A 21266-nucleotide genomic window follows, 5' to 3' on the forward strand; every position below is an offset into this window, starting at 1 on the left:
TGTCATGGAGTGAAAACTGTAAATCCAGTAGAAAATAATTATGTGTCTAAAACAAGTCATTTAAAAAAGGTCCCATATTTTTATGTCACAAATGTTGTCTCAGCCTATTGACCCTTTGCACCTATGTCACCTGATCACGTGGGTCCACCATATTGGACAGCAGAAGCATAGTAAACAATGAGCAGAACGAGCATTAAACTAATGGAAAAGTAGCAGAGATAGTTTTAATGTTTTAGTTTTTTATTCCCCAGTTATTACTTTTTGCCAAGTTTTGTTATTGGAAGAAGTAGCACACCTAGGTGGGGCAACATGGAGTACTGAACGGAGAGGAAACCGATGTAAACAAGTTGTCAGCTTTGCCAGAATTCACCCCGCAGGATTTAAACGTGATAAAGAGTGTTCACCTTTCACTGGGGTTGATGGGAAAAAAAAATCCTGGACCTCTACCTGTTTTGTTGCTAGTGGGGTCACCGGGTTCAGCTTCTACTCTCACACCCTGGCAACACAAGATATCTTAAAATGGTCATATTCATCATGCTAAATAAATAACATAATTTTCACACATGTAATCCTACATTGACACACTATGATAATAATTATCTCGCTATTCACTACAGTGGTCGGTAATGCATGTACTCCATGGTGAAATACAGGATTATTGATACTAAATAAGTAATATAAACACATCACATTTATCATTTCAGGTCCATCACTGTCAGTCCCTGTCTTCCTTCTTCAATTCAGCTTATTTATATAGCGTCAAATCACGACAAGAGTCATTGTCTCAGGGCACTTCACAAAGTAAACATTCCAACACAGTTCAGTAAAAGTTTCTTATGTAAGGAACTCAGCAGATTGCATCGAGTCACTTAGGAAATATGTTGAGTGCGTGGTAAATGTTGTTGCTTTTAAGCTTAATATATTACCTTTACTTATGACCAATAAACTGTGATATTCTATATAAATACAGAATATCAACCTGCTTGGTCTTTGGATGTTTAATCAGAAGATTCTAGGACTCTTTCCTTTTTCAGGGATCAAACACACACTTTGTCTCAATTCGGACAGAGTCAGGTTTATAAAAAAAAGCAAGAAATTTATTTTCTAAACAAATTAAAAACAAGACAAATTAAATAGGATGACTGTGATGGATGAATCTAAGTGGATGTGATGTTCTGTATGGTGATTTAATGGTGTGTGTTTATCAGAACCTTGCATCTAGAAGAAAATGAGTTCTGGGTGAAAAGAATTTGGTTTGCATTTACTATGAAGTTGGTTCTTATCAAAACGGCATCAGACACAACCTGTGTGTTTACCTCACCCTTTCTTTGGAGACCCTCTTTGCGGATCCAGAGGTCAGGAAGGTCGGATGACCGCTGGGCACCAATGTTTGGTAGATTAACCGCAGCACCGACTCTCCAGTCCAGAGATTTTTCCGAGTCTCTATTAATTTCCCTCTGGGATTAATAAAGTATCTTTGATTTGATTTGAGTCACAACAGACAGATTAAATTGTTTGCATCTAGAACTGCTGTTTCTGAATAGCTGAAGGAGCCATTTTGCTGTGTCAGCTGTAGGCAGCTTTTAGCTTGTCGAAAGCTTTGGTTTAAAGAGGGTTCGCTCCAGATGGCCTGTCCATAGCTTTCTCTAGAACTGACTCACCATCTAGTGAGCTCTGTTTTAATATGCTAATATTATGATTTCTTGGCCAACCGGGACGTGCCATGTTAAGGGGTGTTCACAAGCAAACCTCAGAACATCACGCCTCTTTCAGATACAGGATGTTCTGATTTGTGGCTAAGAAAATATCTATGTGTCATGACGTTTAACTTAACTTTAATTTATCTCTAATGAACCTTGTGTCTGAGTGTAGATAATGATTCACTTGTTAAATCTTCAATTACTGATCATACCATAATAATATTCATTTCAAACTTCAGTAATTCAAGCACAGATTGATCAACCTTATTAATTTAAGCACAGATTAATCAAAACATTATTGATCATTTCATTTAACATCTGTTCATTCCATTTCATGATTGATGAACTCATATGAGCTGAAAATAGTCACTTTATTCAGAGGCATGGGGAATCCTGTAGAAGTGATAAGGGAAGCTTAGGCCTTGAAACAGGAACAGTTTGTTTCACAATATGTTATCATGTGTTTCGAGCTGCAGAGAGGCCCGGACTCCAGCTGATGGAATGGCAGAATCCAGCAGATTAAAGGCAACAAATGCAGACTCCTGTCTCCATATGACCAGATACTGACGGGGTCAAACTGTACATGAAAAACTGACCATTTGTGGACATTACAAATATATGAACGAATCTTACTCAGGGACTGCTAAGGGGGGCAGTCCCATAAGCGGCGTGACGTCACGTAGAAAGGGTCAAAAGCAGCCTTAGTGGGGGTGGGCGTGGCGAGCTCCAGCTTGTTTTCGGAGCCCTGAAATGTCTCATTATGGAAGGTACTCGAGCTGTGAAGAATAAAACTGCTGAAATTGCTATGGGTGAGAGGGATTTAGTGCAAAGAACTTTATCGACCATATAACTTTTATAACTTTTTTAAAGTCATGATGTGTCTCTGTTAAAGGGTTTTGTACCCCTTTAACAAAAGAAAAGTATTAAATTCAAATAGAAACGGTAAAGTTCTATTAGTCATCATGCACTCGTGAAATTCATCTCCGCATTTGACCCATCCCCATGGAGAGCGATGAGCTGCAGCTGTGGCTGTGCTTGGGGACCATTAGGTGGTTTAACCCCCCTAATCAACCCTTTTAAAAGCAGAGTGTCAAGCAGGGAAGCACTGGGTCCTATTTCTAGAGTTCTTGTTATGAAATGACTGGGATTTGAACCCCTTATCTCCCAGTCCCAGGGCAGACACTCTACCACTAGGCCACTGAGAAGTGTAATGAATTCCTTTTTTGTTTTGTTTTGTGGGCTTGAACATTCAAAAACAACATCAGTAGTGTCTGACTATCTCCCTTTGGTAATGTTGTTTTTTATTTAATCACATTTGCTAAAAGTCAATGAGGGTTTTTGTTTCTCAATAAAAGTAAACATGTGATTAATAAAAGACACATTTTTATTGTGTTTGACACATTTCCATTTTAAAACTATTTTAATCTGTGTTTTCATTGGTTTTTGCATTTTATGAACTCTGAACATAAAATGTTTGATAATTGCAGCTATTAACTATTCTGGTAGACCACATTTCTAACATTCTCCAGTTGTAGTTGAGGTTCAGAATCACTCAGAGGGTTTCAAAAGGCATCCAAGCAAAACTTTGAACCCCTCTCATCTACACCTACGTTTGTTTTTGAATTAAAATGAGGAAAATTAACATTTCCCAAACAAGGTGTAAAAATATAGATGAAAGGGATATTTTTATACAGAAGTGAACTTAACGTGTACATTTATCAGCTTTAATTACCTCTCCACGCTAAAAACATTTAATATGATAACCAGGCAATTTATTAACATAAATCTACTAGTTACACACAGGTGTATTTACTTTCCATGCATCCTGTTTGTTTATGATGAAACAGCTTTGCATGCCTCAGGCTCTCACAGTATCAAGTCTTCTTTAAAACTCTCAGGGATTTTGCAGCAAGAATTAAGCTCCTGAATACTTTTCTCTGATGACACGGTACAAACTCGAGTCCTTTGCAGACTCCCCGCTCTAGTTCAAGTACAGTCATCACTCTTATTTAGAAAGCACCTCCACTCCACCTGATTTCAAATGTTTTAGCTGGGGAGATACTTCTGCAATGAGACTAGTTTTCATGGTTAATATTGATTTGGCAGAAGCAATGCATATGAACAGTTAGGATTTATAAGAAAATGTATTTTCATGAATAGAATAATGATGACTCACACTTGAACAGCACCTTTAAGAGTTAGAGGACTCCAAAGCGCTTTACACTACAGTGTATCACTGGGCACACCGACAGAAGTGAGGCTGATGAGCACAGGCGTCACCGGTCCCTTCCACCTCAACCAGCAGGCAAGGTGGGTTAAGTGTCTTGCCCAAGGACACAACAGCAGCATTCTTTGCTGGGAGCAGAGATTGATCCTACAACCCTCTACTGGATTACTGGACAACCCACTCTACCTCCTGAGCTACTGCTGCCCAAATAACATTATGATGGTGATGAACCTTTTTCTCTAATTAGAATAAAGTAGTTGCATGTCAAATCTTATCAGTTTCTTCTTATCATGGCTCATCTGAGGCCACCAACCTAAAACAGATGTAAGCTGTTAAAGTAATACGTTTACGGCTTATTCAGTAAGCCGTATATATATATATATATATAATTATTTATTTATTTATTTTACCGCTTCAGATTTCTCAACCTTTGGTACAGTATCAAATCCTTTTAATTTGCAGTCACTCACTCCTCCTTGTCTGGAGGTCAAGTCCTCTGGCTCAGCAGCAGTTGTAATATTTGATGCTGCAAGTGCATGAAATAGATGTTCAGCAATCATTGTAAAGTTTCCTGTAAGGCTTTTCTTTTGTTTTACTTCCACTGGCTGTTTGATCCTTAAAAGCTTCTTAGAGAGTGATTGAAAAAGGACTGACACTTCCTGTCAACGTCCATTATAAGCAAATTCAACCAGTGAGATGAACAAAGGACCGCATGAATTGGGCATACACTGCACAACTTGTTGCATTCAGCTCCGTCTTCAACTGTACGACTTAGTCGAGGGCAAAGCTCATGAGTCACGCTCTCTCGCTGTTCGACCCAATGCGACTGCTCTCACTGTACGTGTGGTAGCAGCACTTGTTTTCATGCAACATATTGGACATTTGACTCTGGAAACCCAGAGGAGGACGTTGTTGTGTTGTTTCTGTCGGCCGTCCTTGAGGCTTGCCATATTTGTAGGAGGTCTTGCAGGGGGTCAAGAGGGTTGGAGCTAAAAGAAGAATGAATGAATGTCATTTAAGAAGTAAACTGAGGTTTAGGGCTCCATTTTTATTTGATAAAAACTCAGCAAACAGGCTTTCCTGACAACACCTTCCATTTTGTGTACGGAAAGTAGGGAAAGTATGAAAAGAAAAAAAAGACAACACACAAATACCTGGGCAGACATGCTTGCACAAGTGCTGAGTGAAAGGTTCTGGTACCCTTGTTTCATGCTGCTGCTTCAACAGTGCAATGCCCTCATGAGGGACGAGCAGAATTTTCAACATGTTTCATTTTCATGCAATGGCACAATTGCCAATCAGGAGGTAGTAATGAGATGTAAACTGTGTTTTGTAGCCTCGCGCATACCACATGAGACACACAACACAAAACTTGACCTCAAAGATAGTCACACATGGTTGACAATTCTCTCAGAATGGGATGTGATTCACATAGTGCATGTCTGGCTTAATTGGTTACATGAAGCTGTCAGGTTGATACAGCACATTTGTTCATAATGAAACACAACATGAACACCTTTGTTGTCTTTTTAGTGATAAACAACAAAATTTAGCACAGCCAAAATCTATAAGGAATAAGAAAGCTGAGGCTTTCTTTATAATTACAGCATCTGACAAAATCGGTGTAACTGCTTGCAGATGAGAACAGCTGTCTCGTGTACTCAGCTTTGTCACTATCAAGAACGTGTGATGATAGAAGTAGGAAAGCATAGATAAAGTATCTTTTTTTCATTTTGCTGACAGACCAACTGCTGTTCTTGTAGTTTTATGCTAATTTTGTCCTCATTGGCATGTAGACATTGTTTGTGATGTGCCCTTTTTATATGAGCTGTGGCAAAAAAAAGGAAAAAAAAAACAAAGAACTCATAAGTTAGTATGGTTGTATAGGACTTTGCTTCTCAGACAGGAGTTTTACGAGTGATATAATAACTATGAGTACATTAGGTTTATACTCTGTTCCTGTTAACTGCAAATTTAGAGGTCCTCAGTAGTCAGGCCTTTTTTGGTTAATCTAAAAAAAAAAATGAAGATATTTAGTCATGTTGCCTATCTGTTACTGCCTGTCCTCGAAGGACTTCAGTTTTGCTTTGGCTTTAGTTTTAAACCAAGAATATGTTTATTCCTGTTCTTATTACTTTTTCACTTCCTTATGTTTTCCTCATGTGGCTGGAGCAGTCAGAAAGCTTTACCCATGATTCCTTTCCAAATTATTGGTGTAGTGCTTGCAATTAAAGACTCAGGAGTCAATTTTCCAAGGACTTTTTCTTCTGATCACCCCTGCAAAAGAAAAAGAAACTGCACACCCAAGGCAATCATCTTAAGATCAGTGTTTGATTTTTTTTCCCATTTGTGGTAATCTAATTATTTTTCTTATATTATGCAGTCCCTTTTCCTTGCTGTCCAACTGTGGAGAACACTACGGGCTGTTTAGACCTCTGTCATAGCAGCATGCTCTTGTAAACAAATTGAATTAGTGTAACCTTGCTGACGGGTATAAACTGCAGAGTCCAGACTGGCTGGTAGGAACGACAACCCCAATGTTTGGAGCCCATTGGAAACATAATCATTACAGCCAGAAAGAGTGAACTCGCCGCCTACAGTGGCAGGCAGCTTGTTTTGTTGTATGGATGATGAAGTTGATGTATGGGCACATCGCATGCGCAGAACAGCCACAGTCTCTCTACCAGGTGATGAATTGCTTCAATACTTTGGGGCTATTGGAAAAGACCGAAACACACAAGATCTCATCTCAACTCCTCCTTTCTATTTTCTCCATTTTCCTCTTTGGCAGATCTCAAATAAATTGCATTGTTTTTCTTTTTGTCTTGTCCTTGCTGCCCTTCAGTTCTTCCTTGTTCCTTTATCTATAGACTCGCTCCTTTTGTCAAACTTTTAATGAGGTAAAAGGTATGCAAGAGTGCACTGGAAACACTTGACAAAGCACTTTTGAAAGATTATGGCTAACAGCACAGTGGCGTCTCGCTGGCTTTGTCTCTCCTCCTTTTTCTTTTCCTGCATCTGTCCACTTGAGCAAGAGGCTGCGAGAATGAGCATTGCAATAGAGGCAAGATTAAAATCGGATGTGAACTGGGCTACAGATTGGTTTGCAGACTGAAAATGGAAGCGGAGAGAACACTGGGGGACAGCTGAACAATAGGGGAAGGTCACAGTTAACGAGTCGGTTTGAGAGGATGGTGGCGTTGGAGGATAAAATCTACTGGAAAGCAGGATTTGCTTTCATATTTGCATGAAAAGTAACTGCTATATATATCTTCTCACCACATCACTAATTTAGTCATTTAATGGCATGTCCTCTGTGAGAGTATCCAGAGGCTGCTTTTAAAGCCAACTGTCAGTTGGTGTTTTACATCGCCCATTAAAGCACTCAGAGTCTGTTATGTGGCTTTCATCCCACATTTCATGTCATTAGTCACCTCTAAGTGAATTTAATGAGAAATTACCTGTTACAGGAGCCAAGATAGGTTGTGCCACAAAAGTGGGAGCACAAAAATCCTTCCTTATGACTTCTGGTGATCATTTGAGGATGAGACCCGTGGACTGTTAGTGGGTGTTTATTGTTCATATTGATAGACCACTACCTGATAGTTTTCCTTCTTTTCAGCATTAGAAATGGTAAATTGTTCTCTATGGCACCAGTTGCTGCAAGCACTAAATTTTCCTGTGTTTGGTATCAAATTATTGCCAAGCAGAAGACGTGATCGATTGTGTTGCAGTGGGAGCTTTCCATAAAACTTTCATGTTGTCTGCTCTCCTCTTTGCTTCAGCAGAACCTGCTGTTTGATTATTAGTTCTCATAGTGGTGCCCTATTGATTCTTGCATCCATTCTCAACTGTGCATTCCTGTTATTCTTCTTCACAGTGGCGAACATCTTGTGGCGTGAAGAAGGTATGTCTGGAAAGCTCCTTCTCCACTGTAGCATTCATTAACCTGCATTAATTGAATTTGTGTAATGCAGCTACTGAACTGTGATGAGGAGGATTTAATGATTTGCTAGTTTAATAGTAGATACCAGCATTGCTGCTTCTGTGTGTTCACATTGTGCTGTGTTTTGTAATTGAGCTGCTGTTGTTCTCCTGCAGGTCTTGGCATTGGAAACATGTTTTATGTGTTTTATGAAGATGGGATTAAAGTCATTCAGCCGGTGGCATGTGAGATACAACGGCACATAAAGCCCAGTGAGAAGCTCCTAGCTCTGCAGGTGAGTGGTTAGGAAATGAAATGTGAAGCTTTTGATCTCAACTTTTGGCTTTTTCCTGACATTCTGTTTTCAATGTTTTGAAAGTCCCATTGGGGCTACAGTAGCTCAGGAGGTACAACGGGTTGCCTCATGATCGGAGGGTCATGAGCCCGAGTCCAGCTCCTGCCAGGGGTATTCTGCTGTTGTGTCCTTGTGCAAGACACTTCACCCGACTTGCGTGTGTTGGTGGTGGTCAGAGAGGCCGACGGCGCCAAATGGCAGCCTTGCCTCTGTCAGACCGCCCCAGTGTGGCTGTGGCTACATAGTAGCTTCCCATCACCGGCAGAGTGTGAATGTGAGAGTGCATGAATAATAGAAAGTGCTTTGGGTGTCTTGAAAAGTGCTATATAAAGTCAAACCAGTATTATTAGTCATCACACACTAGTTAAATTCATCTCTGCATTTGACCCATCCCTGTGAGGAGCGGTGAGCTGCAGCTGTGGCTGCGCTTGGGAACTTTTTGGTGGTTTAACATTTTAATAATATAACCTGTTTTTGGTATAACACCTTTGGAATCTACAACCCCCAAGGTGCTTCATAGTACAACCCATCATCCACCCACCACTCACACATATTCACACGCTGGTGATGATGACCTACGTTGTAGCGACAGTTGTTCTGGGGCGCACTGGTAGAAGCAACGCTGTTGTTCACAGATGCCACTGGTCACTGAGACCACCACAGGCAAAAAGCGGACTTTTTGTCAGTCCTGGATTTACTAGAAGGTGGAGAGCTGAGGTAGCTAATTAAATCAGAGAGTCTATCTGAGAATGGAGAACAAGAAATTACAGAAGAAACCAAAATTTGATATATGCAAACAAAGAAGGTGTGCCATGGCCAGTCAGACTAATTGAGCAGTGCTTTTAAACTTTATTTTTTGTTGTTCTATGTACGGAGAGCCGAGAGCGAGCATAGTGCAAGAACGAAAGACAGACAGTGGGAGCTGGTGGAAGTGGGATTTTACAAAAATAGTCCAGCACAAGGCTCTGCTTTGAACTAGTTATAATTTACACTGCCAGGAACTTCCAACTTTGTTAGAAGCTCTTGGAAGTTGTTTTATCCTACATTAATAATTCATAAATGTATGTGGAGAAATAAAAGGAGGAAACCAAAGATTTATCCCTGCATTCCTGAGAAAGATCACAGAAAAACAGTCAAGATGTAAAAAAAATCCTTCAGCAAATCACCGATTTCCCTTTTGCTGGTGTGTAGAGTCCAACAGTCTTTCACATGTCATCATAATAATGCACATTAGGCAGTTACAGATATGAGTTAAGTGTTTCTCACGTCATTCACTCAGTCAGTGTAAATTAGTGCTCAGACATAATTAGCACAAAGACCTTCAGTATATTTCTAGAAGCACCTGAATGATGAATAGCGATGATGTCTTCCTCTGTCAGTGACCCATACAAAAGGAAGTACCGTGCCGTCTTCTTTCCTGCTACTTTTTAAATTAATGGACTGAGAGCACTGCAGCACTGGCAGCACGGATAATTTGGGAAGTTTTTCACTGAAAGCTGAAAGAGATGAAAGCTGACAGTAGAACAGAAGCACCCGCAAGAGTCGTAAATCGACACTGAACTGTTTATTTTAGCAAATTATATGACAAATTGTGCATGTTTTTTTTTAAGAAAAGATTACTGGCATTGTATTATTTATTTTCAGGGCTAAAAGACTGCACGGTTTGTTCGAAATGGTTTTGTGAGTTGAATTGGTTTCTGACTTTGCCTGAGGTATTTCATTTTTTCTCTTTTATGTCTTAATTACACGACCGCACAAGTGCAGTCTGTTAAAAGAAAGGTGAGCTGAAAGATATAACTGTACGTAACTAAAGCTCTGAGTCAGGGACACCTTTAGTCACTTTATGTTTATTTATAAAATTGATCATATCAGTTGAAAGGGATGTAATAATAATACCACATTCTCCAGATCAGTCTGGTCTTTTACAGCATCCCACAGGATGGGGAGTGGGGGTCATCTCCGTACAGCGTAAAACAATCCTTTTTTAATTTAACTCATTGACAGACTACATGAAATGAGAGACGGCTTCGCCTCTCAGCGGACTCTTACACCCTGCCCAATCACTGTTTACCACCAAAGCTCTGGAGCAACAACAGAAAACTGATAGATACCTGTTAGATTTACACGTGTTTCCAAATGGACATTTTCCTCCGAGCTGCTGTTTTATCTGGGAGCTTGGTGCTGATTGGATGGTGGTTATGCATAAAGCGAAGCCATGAATGCACAACAATCAGCCAAGTGTTCCTCTGAGAGGTGTGTTTGTATTAGGCTATCAATCACTGCGAGTGCTGCGAGGCCAGCTTCAGTGCCGTCTCACTGGACTGCATTGTGAACACGAGGCCATTCCCAGCACGGCGCTCACATTTTTCCCATCACAGAGAAACATTGATTGATTTGTTATGGTGATCACACACCCCATCCAGTATTATAACACACTATATGGCACATTTAGCTGTGATGCACTGTGATGCTGGGGGGAAAAAAGTTATTTTGATGTTAACATGAAGTGGAGAGAGTCAAGGACGTATTTGATGTTAGCCTCTTAGAGGAGAGGCTATAATCAGGTTTTGTTGCTGCTGCCACAGCATTGTGTTGAGTCCTGTTTAGTTGTTAAATGTGATTCTGTCATTATGTAAAGCTTTATTCAGACATGCTCTGCTTGCCATTAATCAGACAGTAACTGAACGTGTCAATGTCATTTCTGAATTATCTCCCTGGTCCCTTTTATTCTGCAACAAGAATCAAAACTGGTTAGATGTAGGAATCCATATGGATCGAGTTATGCATGTCACAGGCTTAAACTTCCAGTCTCATTAGCCGACACACATTCAGGGTAAATTGGGTTCAGATCAGATGTTCAGATGTTCTGGAGAGTTAATGTAGTCAATGTAAGTCAATGTAGGAGACATTATGTAAAACTGCATCCTTTTGGACTGCCAATTGAGTCTCTACAACCTCCATAAATGCTCAAAATGTGGGAAAAAAATCACCCATCTGATTTTTTTCTCAGCATTTGGTTTGAAGAAGTATGTGCTTAAAACAAACTATTTCATGATGTTCCCGTTTGTGACATCACAAAAGGTGAAGGTGTGCGTAGAACCACCTCTCACATCTCCAGACTGGAGGAACAGCAGCTCTACTCTGAGCCCTTCCCAGATATCAGAGCTTCTCAGCTTATAGCAGCCTGAGCAGGGGCTGGGTGGGCATGGCCAGCTCCAGCTTGTTTTGCTAAAGTGACAGAGCCCTGAAACAGCTCATTCTGGAAGGTACTGAAACTGTCGAGAATAAAACTTCTGAGGTTTTGCATGATTGCGAAACATAAAAATATCGAACTAGTATTTTCTATGAATACAATTTTAAGATTATTCACTTTTATTTTAAGGACCTTAGAGTTTAACAAAACTCATTTTACATTTATGTAACTGACTGTCAGGTTTTCTTGCTGCATGTTGTTTACTGTAAACTGTGATGAGCTACGAGCTGGTGTAGCAGGAATTAACAGATTGGACGCATGGCTAAAATCTGTATAAATTCTCCCACGTATTTTAGAAACATCCAAGGGATCAAATCCAATTACAAGCCTCTATATTTAGTAAATGCATATGCCAAGATGCAACACTTCAAAGCTTTATTTCCTACTGAGCTGGCTAACATTTGGAACAAGTGTTTTGGCCTACTGGACTCCTTCAACACCAGGAAGTGGACAGCAGTTTGCATACCACTTCAGTTTAACTGTGATGTCTCGGTTTTAATGTCACAAATCCATCTTTTACTGTTGAATATCACAACCCCCATATGAGTGACTTGTTTGCACATTCCTCCACATAAAAGGTTTAAAAATATCTCTTTAGTAAAGTCTCAGAATTAAATAAATAGAAATCACTTTACTGTTCCAGGAGTGGAGAATTACTCAGTCGTATATGCAGAGATTCATTTAACATGTTGACTGTCTTGTATAAGCGTAGCAGGTTCTCCATCCTTTTTCAAGCTGTCAGTTATCACATATATAAAATATGCCCCCACACACAGACTGACATATACAACTGAAATGAAGCCGCCTCCATTCACGCCCTCCACTGGGTGTCAGATGTTCGATTTCTCACCTCTTAAAGGCGCAATAAGAAAGATATTTACAGCCCGTAGAATCAAATGACCACAGTGTGGGTCTGCAGGGGTGACACAGAGTTCAATACCAATGACTCAATGTTTTCCCTCAGAAGTGCAGGAATGTCTGTTTTCTGTTTTTATCAACACCTCCAATCTGCTTCGTATCAAAAGCACTGAGAGATGCATCTGAATCTGGGCAATCTAGGAACTTATATGTTATAGTAGGGGCTGCGTGACTTAATTTTTTTAAAAGTCGACAGTCAAGTAATGAAAATCGAGTCGACTTTTACTCGTCATTGATGACGTCATACACTTGAAGCGGATTGGTTCGCTGGAGTTTTTGACAATTAAAATTGATCCCACCTTTTATAAGTTAAACACATTTCTTTTAACAACGGTAGTTTCTGCATCTTGCTTCAGCCCTCTCCCCCCTCCTCATGCGCAGTGGCCACAAACTCACTGATGCGCCTGCAGCCTCTCGGAGTTCCTGCTGCTCTAAACATTAAAATAATTATTTCATTTTCTGTTCCTCACTTCTGATTACCTTCAATGGTGTCTGTTTGTTGCAACCTCCAGGTACAAAAACTAACTTGTTTTTATTTGACTATTTTTCTGTCCTGTCTGTTTATTATCTTCCTGCATCTCCTCTCAGTCCTAAAGAAAAACTGCTACCTGGGTTCATATATATTCACCTCATGAGTTACCTTTGAACTGCAGTTCTAAAAGATCTACCGACCGCAAAAACAGCGGAGTGCTCGCTGCTTGCCGGCTGCACCGGTGAGGTGAAATCATTGGAGGACAAAACAGGTGATAAGCTCCGCTCCACAGCAGCGAAATGCATCGGACACAAATAAAAGACAGAAAGCATAATAAAAGGAAATGAGCCGACATGAACGATCGCGTGTTAAATTAGTTTTTGAAGTGGCGACACCTGATTTGATGTTACTGTGGCCGTGCTCAGGACGCAGATGTCTGAAGCGCGTCAACGATCAGAGCTTTGCATACGCAAGCTGGTTAAGGTTAGGATGGGGGTGAGGGGAAGGTTAAATTGCAAGAGGGTAAAGGTCACAATTCAGTCAAATGTCCATTTTACCGCGGGCGTCAGATACCGATGCTCTGGCGCAGCGCATCGCCTCCCGACGCGCAGGGGCTCGTTACCTGCTGTCATTTCCGAGGACTGCATCTTGTCGGTCATTATCACGTGACAGCGACTAGTCGATGAAAGGCATAAAAAGTCACTACAGAGCAGTGAAGTCGACTAGTCGACTAGTTGATTCACCCCCTAGGTTATAGATTGTAGCTTTTTTGCATTCAAACTTGTATTTTATTATTATTAATGTGGGCTCCAATTAGAAAACTACCTTAAACAAGCACACAAATATACTAGTTTGGGTTTTGCGACATTCATGAATTAGAAAAATGAACTTCAGGAGAAACTTGCCTCCAGCGCCTGTCATGCACCGACTCTGGCTGTAAACATAAAAGTTCATCCCGCTGTGGTGAGGTCCTACATTCATCCTCTGTTGGCAGGCAGCAGCACAATTTGTCCCACAGAGTTTGGACGTCTGTGTTCAGCCTGAAGTTTCAGAGGACTGCAGGAGAAGGTGCAGGAAAGCTCCAGAGATGGAAATCTGGGAAGGATCCTGCTGGCCAGCAAAGCTACAGATCATCTGCCGGCTTTGTTTTGTGGACAAATGAGAGTGATTACAGAGATTCTGCAGGAACCAGCTAAGCTAATTTATCTAAGTTGCCAAGATACCCACATCAGCGTTAGGGATAAGGCTGCAAATTTAAACAGAAAAAGCAGCTAGGTTAAGTAATTGTTTTTTAATGAGATATTTTCCTGTAAAATGAAAACCAATTAGCTCATGGTGTGTGTGTGTGTGTGTGTGTGTGTGTGTGTGTGTGTGTGTGTGTGTGTGTGTGTGTGTGTGTGTGTGTGTGTGTGTGTGTGTGTGTGTGTGTGTGTGTGTGTGTGTGTGTGTGTGTGTGTGTGTGTGTGTGTGTGTGTGCTCTTGTCTTTGCAGGAGGAGGTGTGCCCTGCCTCACCTGGTGAGACAGTGCAGAGGTGTGTGTGGTCATCAGCTGTCAACATCAAGGACAAGTTTATTTATGTGACACAGCCAACCTTGGACCGAGTGCTCATAGTTGACATCCAGTCTCAGAAAGCTGTCCAGGTAATTTTCTGGATAAATTAGAAAACAGAGTTCATGATAGTTTTTAGAACATTGAAAGGTGTCAGAGCAAGGAAAATTAAAAGACTAAAAACATTTCTTTGAATTAATGAAAACCTTGAAACATAAATCAGCTTTTATCTGTGCCATCACACCTGAAGGTTTCGATCCTGGGTTTTTTTCTACACCGATTCATGAAAGCATATAACCGTTTACCTGAGACTGATTATGATAAATAATTGCATTTTCCGCCACTAAATGTTACATTTTTCCTACCAAGATTTCATGTTATTTGACCCATATGTGCATCGGATCATCCTCTGTGTTTTGGGTATGAAGTTGTTGCAGTGCTTTACATTCTCCAAATATGTAGTGCAAATGAGCATCTACTTTACATTAACTTATTTCAACTGTATGGGCAAATATTCTTTCTCACAGAGAAAAGGTCATTTTTCGGCTCGTCACACTCTCCATGAGATGATTTCATTTCTAGATCTGCCACTACTTTGAGGCTTTTACTCATCTTGACAGTGCATCGATTCTTCCCAATTTCACTATAGTGCGGCATTTTCAGCTTTAAGATCGGCTGTCTCACCTTTTGTTGACTGCTAATCTCTGACCTGGCCTATTTCATACAAAAGGCAACTGTCAAGATCTGCAGTTAACCTTCACATTGATGTGACGACCGTATAACCCCGTGATCCACCTCTTCGTGGATATTGTCGCCCTGCAGACCTCTGGATCTTGTCGCATGGCGACTCTGGCAGTTCTCCTCACAGATGCTGTATTATGTGAACCTTCCAAACAATCTGCCAGCTCGCAACAGCATTTATTTTCCTGAGGGGTTGTTGTTTTCATGAGGCCTGCTAAGGAAATGGCACAATTCCTAGATCCAGCACAGTACTGTAGGTCAGTGTTGAGTTAAACCAGTGGAGTCAGTGGGGTTTTGGGTGTTCCTTGATCATCCAGGGTGGCTCAGATCCCTGCAGATGTTCCTGACTCCATGGTGACTGTTTACTGGCCTGAAGCCTCTCAGGGACCTGCCAGTAAGCAGGCTGCTGTCCCACAGCCTGTCACAGGCTCATTATTCAGCTGCCTGGAGGTTTAGCTGCACTGGATTATGTTAGCAGTTGTTAATTAACCACCTGAACCTGTCACTTGCTTCAAATATTCAAACAAACTATGCCTCTGTGTTTCTCTGCATGCTGCTGTTTTTCTCACAGAACTGCTCAATTTTTGAATTAGTGATGCAGGTACTTATTATGTCTTAAAATTAAAAATAGATTTTTGGAGAGCTACTTTTAATGACGGGGCGTCAGGTAACCTTCAGAAATAAATATGGTGTTCTCGGCCCTTCATGTCTGACAGATTTGCTGCCTGTGCTGAACTCACCGGAGCATATTGGCTGAGGATCTTGATAATCTTCGTCAGTGAGACAGAAGCTGTTAGGCGGGAGAGAGAGAGAGAAAGTGAACACCTGTTTTCTCTGATGACTGCGTGCTCAGAGATTAGTTAGGATTCAGCTGATATTCTCATCTTATTCAGCAAACCCTCTGAGGAGTGGTTTACCTTCAGTGTGATACGATATATGATACGCCAAGGTAAACAATACAATTAGGACTCCAATAGAACTAATAACACAGGAAATGTTTCCATCCTAACTGGCTTTGGGAACACAGGTTTTCTGTGATTTGCTTGAGTAAAATCTGACTGCTTCTTCCTGCTGCATTCTTCTTTTTGGTGCTTGTTTTAAAATTCCCTTTCAGCTGCTTGTCTGTCTGAGCTCAGGTGGACAAAATGCATGAGGAGTGCCTCAGTGTCACATGCGACTCATCTATTGTTCTGCCTGGAATATTGCCACAGTGTCAAGGAACGGAGAAAGACTGAAGCAATTACTCCAGTGTGGCAAAGCAATTGTGTCTGTCAACAGTCGATTTGAAATGCAGCTTAACATTAAACGCGGTTCACACATAAAACAGCACACCTCCAGCTCGCCTTGTGAAAAAGAAGACCTGCTCCCATCGACCCCCGATGCATTAGTGTGCAGGGAAACTTTTTAAAACACTTTACCACTTCACATCAAGGGAATTCTTCAAAAGCAATAACTAGATTGCTTTCAATTGTTATTCTGCAGCCCGGCTGTTTTTAACCGCTCGTGGTGGTTTGGTTTGGTGTCATCTTTCAGACTGTGGGCACCGACCCTTATCCTGTGAAGCTCCACTATGACAAGTCTCATGACCAGGTGTGGGTGCTTAGCTGGGGTGATGCAGAGAAGAACTTCCCAACCCTGCAGGTTGGTCTACGTTTTTCATGTTATCATTGTTTCATTGGTACTTACAAGAGTATTCTAGGCAGAAAATGAAGCAAAAAAGCACAAACACACCAGCAATAAAAACAAAGTCATCATAAAATTGGGCTAAAAAAGCTATTCTTTTCCTAATTAAATGCCAGAATAATACACATATTGAGCTGTTTTCCACCATTTAATCAACACTGCATTTTGTGTCATTAATGAAAAATTAAATAAGCTACTAAAGTTAATGAACTAAAAGGATAGTTTGGATTTTTAGAGTGACTTTCTGTTTAAAGTTAATTAACAGCTCAAATACAAACAGTGGTTGAAACAGTTTCAGTGTGGAGAACAAGAGATTTGTTCTGACCAGTCAGATGAGCCAACAGCTAGCCTGAATTGACCCTGTTACAACGTGTTTCTGCCATTTAAAAGCTCTCATTCACTCATTTTTAAATACATTTTCAGCAGGCTTTAGTATAAAGGATTGCCTTGTGAGTCATTCTCTGTGAAAGAAAAGTTTTGGTGCTCCTTTTTCAGGGAGTAGAAGTTAGTCGGAGGAGAAGGTGGCAAAAAAAGCACAGAATTTGGAGTCTTACTCCTTCTTTGTGATGCTCAAACATCTCTTCTGATTGGCTAACAGCAGCCTGATTCTTCCAATGCCTTTGCTCTGCAACACTCATGTTTTATCTCCGCGAATAACACATCCGAAGGAGTTCTGCTATGTGGTGGAGTTGCTAATGCTAACATTAGCTTTTACTAGCTGAGACGCACTCTCTTGGATGCTAAATCAACAACATTGTTCTCTGTTGGGAGCGAAGTGAGAACCCAAGTGTTTCCTTGTGTATTTTTTCAGGTGGCTAATGCAGGAAATCGTGGTAAAAAAGTAGAAGTTTAACTTGTTCATATTTCAAAAAGAACAAATCAAAAATGGGTTCTCAGTGAACCAACTCATGCAATCCATCTAAATGTTATTTAAACAGCTGTAATTTTTTACATGTTTTTTTTGCTCCAAATGCCAGAATAGCTATAAATGTAAACTGACACTTGGCAATGTATTTGTAATTAACACTTTAGTAGTAGGTAGCTCATCTGATCAGAACAAACTGATTTCTCCCTTTGATTCAAAGGTCAACAGGTATAAGAAACACTTAAAAGATGAAAACTAGTGCTTTAGGTTTTTAGTCAGATTGCTACAAATATAAGCTCACAGTTAAAGGCAAATGTCAGGAAGTAGAGATAAAATGAAAATGAGAAGATCAATGAAAAACAGTTTCCTGTATTTTCTGTTTTGAAGAAGTTGAAAGGTTTTCTTTTTATTTCACCATCCATAGAGGGATTGAAAACTAATGTGTTATTAGATGTAAATTCCTCCTCACAGTCCAATTCTCATCCTGTATCTTTATGACAGGGGTGCATTAATCACTCAGCCTCTGTGGGATTTTCCATTGATTTATTTTTCTTGCTTATCTAATTAATAGTCACTTCCAGTCCAGTGGTAAAGATTTGAAATGTGAAGCATTTGTTTCTAAAAAAGCTTGTTGGCTTTAAACATAAATATTCATTATAATTCTGATTATAATTTGATAGTTTATCAACTTCAGATGCATAAAAGTCTTTAGATGTGTTCTGACTGCATCACATGTGAATAAAAAAACATTTATATGTTTTTGTTTACTCCGAGGGTGAGTCCATATTGGCTTTACATGAAAGTTCTTCTCTGTGGTGCAGTACAGGAATGCATGATGCAGAGTTCAATCTCTGACAATTTGTTTTGTGCATCGTGGCACAATCATATTAAACTCTGCCCACACACACAACTAGATGTCTGTATGTGCAAGTGTTATTTAGACACCAAGGGCAACAGCACACACCATTCCCACTGCGAAGCACCAGGAGGAGGAGCTGACGAGTTTTATCAGTAAAATGAAAGAAATGTCAGTTTTGTTATGATTAACCTCTTTTGATGTAATGAATAAAAGTTAGGCTGAAATGAGGAGGAACTAGCGGTACTGTGTGTGTTCATCAAGGTCATGTTAAACACCCACCTGCCTGTGCTGCTGTTCTCAAGGTGATCAATCAAGCCAGTGGAAGAGTCTCGCATCACACTGTTCACACGCAGCCGGTCGGCAGGCACTTCGACAGAGTGGAGGACTTCTTCATCCCCACATCCAGCCTCATCATAAACCACATCAGGTATGTGTGGCAGGATGCAAAAGCTCTCCTAATACTTGTCTCAGCTAGAGTCACTCCAGTGGCGCTCTACCCACTGTACTTGAAAACCTCAGTGCAACAATAATGATTTTATAGAGATTGTTTAGCAGTTAATGAGTGTGTGTTTAAGAGGAAAGTCTTGTAATGAACTGCAGAAAGTTACAACGTGTAATAAAAAATAAACTAAAGCTGCTTGGTTCAAACTCTTATTACTCTAATGAGGTTAGACCTACAACTCTACAAGTTGAGATGAGAAATGTAAACATTTTATTCCGTTTGGGAAAATAAAACAATGGTTTAAATTATGTCTTATATTAGAATAATTTGTCTGAGAAAAAAAAACCTTTTAGGTGGCCACAGAAAGTAACAACAAAATGCACATTTAAATGCAAAGGAAGTCAGAGAAATTTTAAAAAGTTTCCAATCAAACGTATTTACCCAATGTATCTGAGTCACAACTATATAGTCCAGATCAAAATGATCCATGTTATCATCTGGTTTATGGTCAATCGCAAATTATATGTAGTATGTAGAACATGCAGAAAGTTTCCAAACTAATCACAAAGCAAATTAACTTCCATTTCAGACTTTTTAGACCCAGTTGCCAACTGGCCGCTGAAAACCAGTCGTTTTGTGTAAATGAGTAAATCTGGCGTGACATGGCTGCTCTCCGAGCTGGTCTCTGCCTAATTTATACTCCTCCAACAGCTCGAGTGTGGAGCCGTTTTCCTTTGAGACTTGTCAGTCACCTGCAGAGTGTTGCAGCAACATTTCCCCACCAGGACAACAGTGGGTGTAGCACCTTTTTGGAGGGGTTCTGCCACCGTTGCAGTCACGTCTCTAGTGCACAATAGTGTATTTACAATTCTGTTCATGTATTTAAGAGACTTTTTACCACAAACATGTCACACATTTCTCCTCTGCCTTTTCATTTTCTCATTATGTCTAAAACCACGTTTCCCATAATTCCATCCACCAATAGCTGAACATCTTTGTACTCCTTCAGAGACAGGTGTGTACACATTCACATCATCTGATTTATTCAAATGTTTTTTCACCAGCTTTGTGTCTGCCATTCTTTTGCTGTAGACACATTTAAAGGAAGGGGCGTCCTGACCAATCACAGGCCGGTGGTCAGACAGTTAAACAATTGGGCATGTCTCCATCCCACTCTGTGGGGCTGCCCCAGAGTACTTGTATTGATACTAGAGGCTGACAGTTTCTTTGGGATCCCAGTGGGTCACGTGATTCATGCGGGATTCCATGTATTTAGAATGACATCACTGGGGCAAAACAGGAAAAATAATCAGTGGGAGTGGGCATAAAAATTCTGATTTCTGTTCAGTATGAAAGGCTTGTCTTTTAAATTAATGTGCCATTTGAATTTACATTTACTTCTGTCTGACCTTTCTGATTACAGCGATTGTGAAAACACGTAGGGAAGTCGGACATTATGAGTGACGTGCATTAACCCCCCCCCCCCCCCCCCCCCCCCACACACACACACACACACACACACACACACACACACACACACAAAAGAGAATCTTCCTGAAAACATGTTCCTCTGGTGTCCGTGAGGGTGCACAGAGGTTGGGTTACAGTTGCGCTTTGCCGACTTCCAGGGAAGTTAGTTACTGGAAGACGAGATGAACAGCTCTCTACAGGGACTTGGCTCTCATCATTCACTTTGAAAACCCGTTCGTGAACGTCACATTACTATTGTTGTGATATTTGTGATGAACTAAAACACCAAACAGAATGACATTTTGTCCTTAACAGCGATTTATTAGAGTAGTTAAACAGCTGAGATCCTGCATCTCTTGACCCACCCACTGTCCTAATGGGGGTGACCCCGCGAGGAAAGTTGACCATTGAGCAGGGTTGATGGTTTATCCCTTGGATCCACGTGGCAGGGGTGAGGAGTGAGCACCACCTCACCCCTGCCACATGGACCTCAAGCAGGAGGAGACCTAAAGGTAGACCCAGGACACGGTGGAGGGACTATGTCTCCCACCTGGTCAGGGAACGCCTTGGGATTCCCCCGGAGAAGCTGGCCCAAGTGGCTGGGGAGAGGGAAGTCTGGGCCTCTCGCCTTAGGCTACTCCCCCCGCGACCCGACTCCGGATAAGCGGATGAAAATGGATGGATGGATAATTGTCACAGTAAATATATGCATATTATGTAAAGGTCAAAAATGTCTTTTGTGAGACACTCTCACATCTGACTAGCAGCTGATTTGCCATTATACATCACATGACCAGCGCTGAAAGT

The 21266-nt window shown here is 40.8% G+C and overlaps 1 protein-coding gene across 2 annotated transcripts in view; it reads left to right on the forward strand.

Moving 5' to 3' along the window:
* Positions 1-21266, forward strand: part of fstl5 (follistatin-like 5) — a 279655-nt gene that overhangs the window by 250003 nt on the left and 8386 nt on the right. For both annotated transcript variants that reach the window (XM_015951097.3, XM_015951089.3), the window contains 5 exons: positions 7808-7834; positions 8029-8147; positions 14342-14491; positions 16674-16781; positions 18850-18974. In XM_015951097.3, the coding sequence (XP_015806583.1) occupies positions 7808-7834; positions 8029-8147; positions 14342-14491; positions 16674-16781; positions 18850-18974 (529 nt within the window). The remainder of the gene's footprint in view (positions 1-7807; positions 7835-8028; positions 8148-14341; positions 14492-16673; positions 16782-18849; positions 18975-21266) is intronic.

This window comes from Nothobranchius furzeri, chromosome 1 (genome assembly GCF_043380555.1).
Source record: "Nothobranchius furzeri strain GRZ-AD chromosome 1, NfurGRZ-RIMD1, whole genome shotgun sequence".
In the NCBI taxonomy this organism is placed as follows: domain Eukaryota; kingdom Metazoa; phylum Chordata; class Actinopteri; order Cyprinodontiformes; family Nothobranchiidae; genus Nothobranchius; species Nothobranchius furzeri.